The 8,102-nt window shown below is 40.9% G+C and overlaps 1 protein-coding gene and 2 non-coding genes across 3 annotated transcripts; 1 reads left to right on the top strand and 2 right to left on the bottom strand.

Annotated features, from left to right (window-relative positions):
* The first annotated feature begins 1,508 nt into the window (after window positions 1-1,508).
* Window positions 1,509-5,726, top strand: cacng3a (calcium channel, voltage-dependent, gamma subunit 3a). The gene is made up of 4 exons (XM_026303681.2): window positions 1,509-1,719; window positions 4,174-4,257; window positions 4,567-4,707; window positions 5,155-5,726. The coding sequence occupies exons 1-4, from the start codon at window positions 1,509-1,511 to the stop codon at window positions 5,724-5,726; spliced, it is 1,008 nt and encodes a 335-aa protein (XP_026159466.1).
* Window positions 5,727-7,188: 1,462 nt separating this feature from the next.
* On the bottom strand, window positions 7,189-7,270 carry trnal-aag (transfer RNA leucine (anticodon AAG)). Its single transcript has one exon. It is a non-coding gene; the product is annotated as a tRNA-Leu (tRNA).
* Window positions 7,271-7,857: 587 nt separating this feature from the next.
* trnal-aag (transfer RNA leucine (anticodon AAG)) lies at window positions 7,858-7,939 on the bottom strand. The gene has a single exon. It is a non-coding gene; the product is annotated as a tRNA-Leu (tRNA).
* Window positions 7,940-8,102: the final 163 nt, after the last annotated feature.

The following is an 8,102-nucleotide window of genomic DNA, read 5'->3' on the forward strand; positions in this document are numbered from 1 at the left end:
TAAATCTCCATTTCATCTCTATTCTTTCCTTCCCCAATCCTCCGATGTCACCCACTAACATTCCCTCTGGTGCATTGTAAGGAAATAGGATAAGACGAGGGAGAGGGGGAAGGAAGGATAAACTGTTTACTATGCAAAAGGCAGGAGAAGAAGAAGATGAGGAGGAGAGGGTAAGTTATATCATCCTGAAAAACTTGTGTAGCAGGAGAGTATACCTGTGTTGCATGCGCCGTGTTTACCTGCGCGTGAGAGACACATTCTTCTATTAAACTTAATTACCATGATACAATTTCAGTAACGGGCTCCTGTGTTTTACTCTGAAGGGTTGTACATAGCAGGAGGTGGTGGAGAAAGTATTTAGATCCTTTATTTGAGTAAAACAATTAACACCACGCTGTAAACACTGTATTCTTTATTCCAGGTCATCGTTCTGCAGTGAAAACATCACTGATATAAAGTAAATATAAAAGTAGTAAAGGTAATTAATAAAATGCACTGTCCTATCCTTGAGACCCCTTGGCCTATAGGGGGCACTATTTAAAGTGTGTTTTGGCCTGTGCTGGACTCAGTTATCACACAGTTTTGACAAGTTTAACATGGTCTGGAAGCTTTAAGTCTCTTTTGGGGAGGATCCACATCAGTTCCCCTCAGGATTCCTGTGAATAAATGTAGCCAAGCTTTAGTTCAATAAACACTAAGACCAACAATGTGAGGAGATTGTTTTAGCCAAATGTGAGGTACAAAGGTACAGGCCTTATATTCTGCTTTTATGGCAGAGACTAGAGATTAGACTGAGGAGCTCATGAAGGCATCACAAAAAATGCAATAGTCCAAAATATAAACTACTTTAATATTAGATGTGTCACTGAGCACTTTTACTTTATGGCACTTTAAATATATTTTCTAGGCGCAAGTTTGAATGCAGAACTTTTACTTCTATTATTATACTTTGGAATATATACTTTTACTTAAGTAAAGATTCTAGGTACTCCTTTAACTACTGAGTTCTTTTACTTTGGGTATATTTTACTATACTTGTTGACTTTTAAGTAAAAACGTGGCTGCAGGACATGACACTTATGAGAGGCGATGAGAGGCGATGAGAGGGCTGCTGTCTCTGACTGCATCATGTTGGGGCTGGTCATATGTGACACCAACCATCTCCATGCGGCTGGTGAGAGAGCGGGGGCGCTGCTCGGACTGTTTTCTCTGCTGAAACTTTTTCTGTCTCTTTCATTTCCAGCTCCGCTTCTCTCAGAGCAGCAACATCTCATGATCGTCGTCCCTGCCCTGCAGACTGAACCGTCCCCTGTGTGACCCATGTCTGACACAGCTCCCGTCCCAAACCTGCACATTAGTCCAGAGAGAGCGGTCCAGCACAGGCTGCAGAAGATGTGCACAACCTCGGAGTTTCTTCCACCTCTGAGCGACACGAGGCACCGGGGGGAGGTTTTCCACAGGTTCTGAACCCCGCTGGTCCCAGTCCACCGCAGAGGGCTGGTCCCGACATGAGGCTGTGTAACCGGGGTGTGATGATGCTGCTGACCACGGCTGGAGCTTTCTGCGCCTTCAGCCTCATGACCATCGCCGTGGGCACGGACTACTGGCTGTACTCCCGCGGGATGTGCCGCTCCAAGAGCCTCAGCGACAACGAGACCGTCCGCAAGAACGAGGAGGTCCTGACCCACTCCGGACTGTGGAGGACCTGCTGCACCGAGGGTAGGAAACACGCTGCTCCTGCATGTAGCGCCACAACTTTTCCCATTGTGCTGACTGACTCCTGAGAGGAATCACAGGAGCAACCGCAACCAGAACCAGAACCAGCTTAGAAAGCAATGATCTCAATTATGGAAAGTGTCACCTTGGTGTTCAGGGTTCTTGGCACTGAATATCAGACACAGCAGGTTCTTATAGTAGGTCACAAAGCTTCCAGCGCCACGATTATCTAGTCTGATTAACTTAACCTGATTAACTTAATCTGTTGTTGCCTCCTGCGGCACATCCCGTGTCTTAGCTTTGGGTTAACATTTTGACTGATGCCAGTTTTTAGGAAGACTCGTCTAGAGGACATGTCTGTGTGATATATCTGAATATCTGTCCAAATGTCTGAAATGACATTTTTCAATTATTTATTACTTTTTAATAGCGCCCCCTTTTCAGGAGTGTGTGCCCTCACAATATTCTTATTAGAAAGTTAAATCATTTCATTTTTTAAGAAATTACTAAATTCCTTGATGACAAACAGAGACATGGCAGGTACAACAGACAGACACTGGGAATAGATCAAAAATAAAGACGCATAAGGAGAAACAGGACAACAAATCATAAACCTGCACACGTTTACACTTAATGTAGTTTTGAGTGGTGCCAAGTTATAATAAAATTCAGCTTTTGGCCAAATGGCCACAAGTGCTCAGGAAATATTTCATCTCTTGCAGAAAAGAAGGTTTGTGTTCAGCTCATTAGAATAAATGCTGTCTCAGTGCTGGTTTTATTCTCTGACCTGTTGGCCTTGGCTGAATTGCAGCTGCTGGATGAGTTTTGTTGTGGTAACCATGGCAACCGAGTCACATCATCAATACCGGTCAATCAGTGCAGGACACAGGGACACATTTATCAATATATCCTTGTGTGTAAATGTTAAAAGACAGAGCAGAGCCACAGGTTAGAGAGAAAACTAAATGAATTAGTGACAGCGTCACATTCAAGGAAACAAATGAAAGTAGCAGGGAAACTATTAACGTTAACGTTATTACAAACAAACTAGATTCTTTTCCCATTTGTGTTTGCCACAGTCCAGAGCACTTAACAAACTTTACATACTGACATATTAAAAAAAAAAAAGCTAAAATGCAAAGTGTTTTTTTAATGTGGTTTGTAAATTAGAGTGAAATTGAGTGTGAATGTAGATTATTTTACACTTTCACTGGTGCAACTTAAATATTGCTGTACATTTCACATTCACAGAGATCTACAAGAGGAAAAAAGCTTCCCAGTGTTACTCACCAACACAGAAATAAAGTAGAGAGCTGTCGAATGGGAGGAAATTTTAAATGCATGAATACAAGAAGGCAAAAAATGCTGGTAGCTACTCTGGATTATAATGATTTTCAAGCTTTAGCAACAACCATATAAAATGTTCTCACTTTTCTGCTTTGATCAACTCCCTTCCTTTTGTCTGTGTAGCATATCAGCACAATTAGTAGAGAAATGAACACATTATAAAAACAGCATCATAATCCAAAAACTACTTATGACAACATAAACATAAATGTCATCCAAATATAAGTGTGTTATCAACAACATATTACAACAAATATACAGGATGTCTTATCTCATGCTTGACTGTTGCTGATATGCAGCTATTGTGTGTATAACGACTATGGTTTATTTTCCTGGTTTATAGAGAAAAGGCACATTTGATCTTAATTGGAGTCACTGAAAAAGCTGAACGTAATATCAGAATTAGCTTCTACAGGGCGGATGAATCAGTGGATTCCACTGTAAGAGGATCCCGAGAGAAAACTGACAGGTCACAAGATGATTACAAGGACTGAAAGAGGGTAAATATCTGATGCACAAGGATATAATTATATTAACCTTTCTGCCGTATTTTGAAAAAAATGTGAAATATTAGCTACATTCACCACTCCAGGCCTAAAATCCTTCAGATGAAACAACCTGAGAAGCAAAATAATCTTCATTAAACTTCAATACGCCTGTGATGAAAGGTCACGTGTGCATTCGAACCACTGCTTCCAAAATATAGTCAGGACGTTAAAGGACACACTTCCTGAAGCGACTCAGAAGAAGATGTCACAGATCAGATAAATATTCTCAGTCTTGTGACGGGACTGGACTTAGAGACAGCTATACTCACATATATAATATCAACAGTAAGATGGACAAAATGCTATTTAAGGCTTGGGGCTGAATTGCTTTAAAAGCAGGCAAAAAAAATCGATACAAAACAGCCCATCACATGGTAAGCTTCACATTTAGCATTATCCACGTCACTGTTAGAAAGGGTGTAAAGTGTATTGGGTCAACTAGACCTTGAGTTCTGTGAATTATACTGAATTGTCCTAAAATGTCACAGCACAGTGACACAGCCAAAGGACTCATCAGACGCATGTGCTGCAAATGTATTTCTTTGTCTTTGTCTTTCTGCAGGGACATTTCGAGGTGTTTGCAAAGACATTGATCACTTTCCTGAAGATGCAGACTATGAGCAGGATGCTGCAGAGTATTTACTACGTAGGTAACACATGCGCATATAACTACATTATCTGTAAACGACAATACAATATTCCTAGCAGTCCTAGGATTGTAATGGATGACACACCAGTTTCACCATGGATGAGGTCCTTCTCTTATCGCTGATTCCAGACTCATGAAAATATGACATATATACCACTGTCTAACCTACCCTCAGGGTGATCCTTACCTGCCAACCAATCAGAAACTTAAATTTTCAGCGGACATGGCAAAAAATACCTATAATGACGGTGTCACATACTCAAATCTTGGATTCTTTATATCCCGTGATTCTCCTCTCCTGTGCAGGAGCAGTACGAGCCTCCAGCCTCTTCCCCATCCTCAGCGTGGGATTATTATTTCTCGGAGGTGTGTGTGTCGCTGCCAGTGAGTTCTACAAGTCCCGCTACAATGTGATTCTCAGTGCAGGTATACTGTTCGTCTTTGCAGGTGAGAAACAAACACACACTGGTTTGAAACATGCATGTAATTTTATATAATGGTATGTATCATGAAGGTGACCTGTTTAGAATCATTACATTGTTTTTTATTTAGTATTGATTTTTACTGTTAATGTTACTGTTACTTGTTTTTAAAGCATGTCATGATTTTGCACCAGCCAATCTGACATGTTTGCTCTGGATAAATCAAGGCAATATATGTACCTGCACTACAAAATGAGAAAACAGAACAAAATAACAGGTAGAAGCAGAAAATATAGACACAGCAATCAGAAAACACACTCTCAGGTACACCATGCTTTTATTTTTTGTGTATTAATTATTTTTAGTCTTCATACTATTTATTGTTAGCTTGTTGGTCATCTCTAAAGTACTTTGACTCAATTAACGTGTTTGAGAGTTGCTGCACAAATAAAGTGTGTTTGATGATCTCCAGGTCTCAGTAACATCATTGGCATCATTGTGTACATATCAGCCAACTCCGGTGACCCCAGTCAGAGTGACAACAAGAAGAGTTACTCCTACGGGTGGTCTTTTTATTTTGGGGCCCTGTCCTTCGTGCTGGCTGAGATGGTGGGTGTCCTGGCAGTACATGTGTTCATAGAAAAACACAGACAGCTGCGCACAAAAGGCCGACCTTCCCTAATGAAGCCGCCCCTGTCCCGCAGCTCCTCTTACTACCGTAACCGTCACTACCAGAACCGCTTTCGGCGATGCAGTTACAGGAGCAACCACAGTGCAGGGGAGTCCACCACACACTCCTTTCGAGGGTCGCTGGTGCGAGACAGAGAACCATCCCTGTCTGTCGAATCCAAAGTCAGCACCCTGGCAGGGTTGGCAACACCAGTGACAGTAGGGTCAGAGTTCATGCTGTACACCTTAACTTCGCCTCTCAAAGAGGACAAGATTGACGTGGCTGTGGATGATCTAACAGCTGCAGCTGCTCAGAACAACGCAGAGATGCTGCCTGGAAACTGTGTCGCCAACAGAAGGACCACACCTGTCTGAGAGGACAGGACCGAGGTGAGGAAGAAGATATTCAGGGCTTCATCAACTAATCTGTTTGGTCAACCAGTCAAAGATTTTCAGTTTACAATGATAAAAAAAAGAAACAAAAAAGCAAGCAGATAATTATCTTTAAAAAGCTGGACTTACTGAGAATATTTGGTCATTTTTCTTAAAAAATGACCAGATATTATTATTCAATTATCAGTTGTCACTTGTTCCAGCTCTAGACTAAAACAACCTCTGTCTCTAATAATTTACTGTTGACGAGCCCTGGGAAAAAGAGGTGACGTAAACAAGAACACATGTTTAGGGTCTAATGTTTTTGTGCTCTCCATACGTCTGTTTGTATGTGATATTAGCTGCTGTGTCTACAGTATATTTGTAGTGTGTGTGCAAATGCATATAAAATACACAGTCATGCAGAGAGAGAGACAGAAAGAAGGAAGTCCATGAAAATACGAAGCTCACGTTGCATATGTTTGGGAAAGACAATAACTATGTCCTGTGTCCTGTTTAGACCTGTGCTTCTAATCAGAACCTCATTAAATGCATGTGCTCTGTGTGTTTGTTTTGTAAATGTGTGAGCATAGAAACATGTAACAAGAGGTTCTTCCCTCATGGTTGTATCCCTGAGTCTCTGTTTACATTAAATAAAGCAGAATCCTGCCAAATGTCCTCCTGAGAGAAATTGGTTTGGTTCAAACTGTAGTGTTACTGCCTTTGTGTTGTACAGGGAAGATCTGTGGTACATGTGAGACACAATATTCAAATATCTGTCCTGCATAAGTGGGCACAGAAGCAAATGTCCAGAGCAAAGTAGAAATACATAAACAAAGACACAAACAATTTATCAAAAAATAATGGACCCCCTGTGCTGCAAAACACTAACACCTTTGTGCGTGTGAACATACATGAGTAAGCTGTGTTAGAGATGATGGCAGGATAGTATCTTTGTAGATCTACAACAGCAGGTGGACTGAGAAACCTGATGTGTTACCATGGCAGCAGCAATATTCGGCCAGCATTCAAGGCCGCAGTGATGAGGTTGCTTGCAGCGCCATCATTTACTGACCACACAAGAAATGTCCTGACAGCACCATCACATATATTAGAGCACTCATATCAACTGTACAGATCACTTCAGGGTCAATCGAAATCTGTAGGTTTTAATCTTTCATCAATTTGTTTATATACACGCTTGTCACACTGCACGCTCATACAATCATTTGTAGATAAAAATTAAATTGAAATAGTGTGGCCTTAACATACCATGTATTTGGGTACATTATAATTAACAGTATCAAATGAAGTTCTGCTGTCCAGTCAGTGGGATCAGATCCTTTTAAAGATAGAAAGGAAAGTTTCACGTTTTTATTTTGCATTGAACTTGAACATGAAGTTTTCTAACAGAAGTTAGAAGTCTGAAGTTTTAAGCAGCAGAGAAATGCTAATGACAAAACCTTGGCAGCGGTGGGATTCGAACCCACGCCCCCAAAGAGACTGGAGCCTTAATCCAGCGCCTTAGACCGCTCGGCCACGCTACCTTAGTACATCTAATGGGGGCACATATTTTTTCGATCATTTATCATTTAGCTTTAACCGGTGTGTGTATAATGTATAAAAATTAAATTGTAGGTGAAAGCTTGGCATCCACCAACGCCTGGGAAATATCAGACTATTTAGCAGCCAAATGGCTAATTGTGATAATGGCACCAGCCATTAACTGAAAAAAAAGAAAAAACAAAAGAAAAGAAAGGAAAGGAAAAAACAAAAAGGTAAAACATATGCCCTAAAAGGATGAAAAATTAGGCTACTAAATTTCCCCGTTTTAATTTGATGACAAATTTTAAGCTTTACCAAAGTAATGTCTTACCTCACTTTAAGCATGTGGGCTATTACATTATCTCATACGACTCATTCAGATCCTCCATATGACTCAGGTGAACGCGAGAACAGCGAAAATTCTTCATTAGTTCATCCCTGTCATACATTTCACATTGAATCCACTTAAACAGCCTATGAAGTGTTTCAATAGTGCATCTTTAAACCTAACTGGTTTATTTCCGATAATGAACAACAGACTGTATTTGTGCCTACATATCCTTTGAACGGTGCTCCAGAGGTAAAATCTTGGCAGCGGTGGGATTCGAACCCACGCCCCCGAAGAGACTGGAGCCTTAATCCAGCGCCTTAGACCGCTCGGCCACGCTACCGTATAGCAACCACACGGTTCATAAGCCATGACAATACATTCCTTCATAGAGGAAATATGAAGTAAAACTATTTGAAGACATGTCGTCATTTTAATATTTTATATTTTTAATCGCAGCTTCGCATTATTAACAACCCTGAAGACAGGACAAGACTCCTGAAGGG

The sequence above is a fragment of the Mastacembelus armatus genome, chromosome 1, assembly GCF_900324485.2.
Source record: "Mastacembelus armatus chromosome 1, fMasArm1.2, whole genome shotgun sequence".
Classification (NCBI taxonomy): Eukaryota; Metazoa; Chordata; class Actinopteri; order Synbranchiformes; family Mastacembelidae; genus Mastacembelus; species Mastacembelus armatus.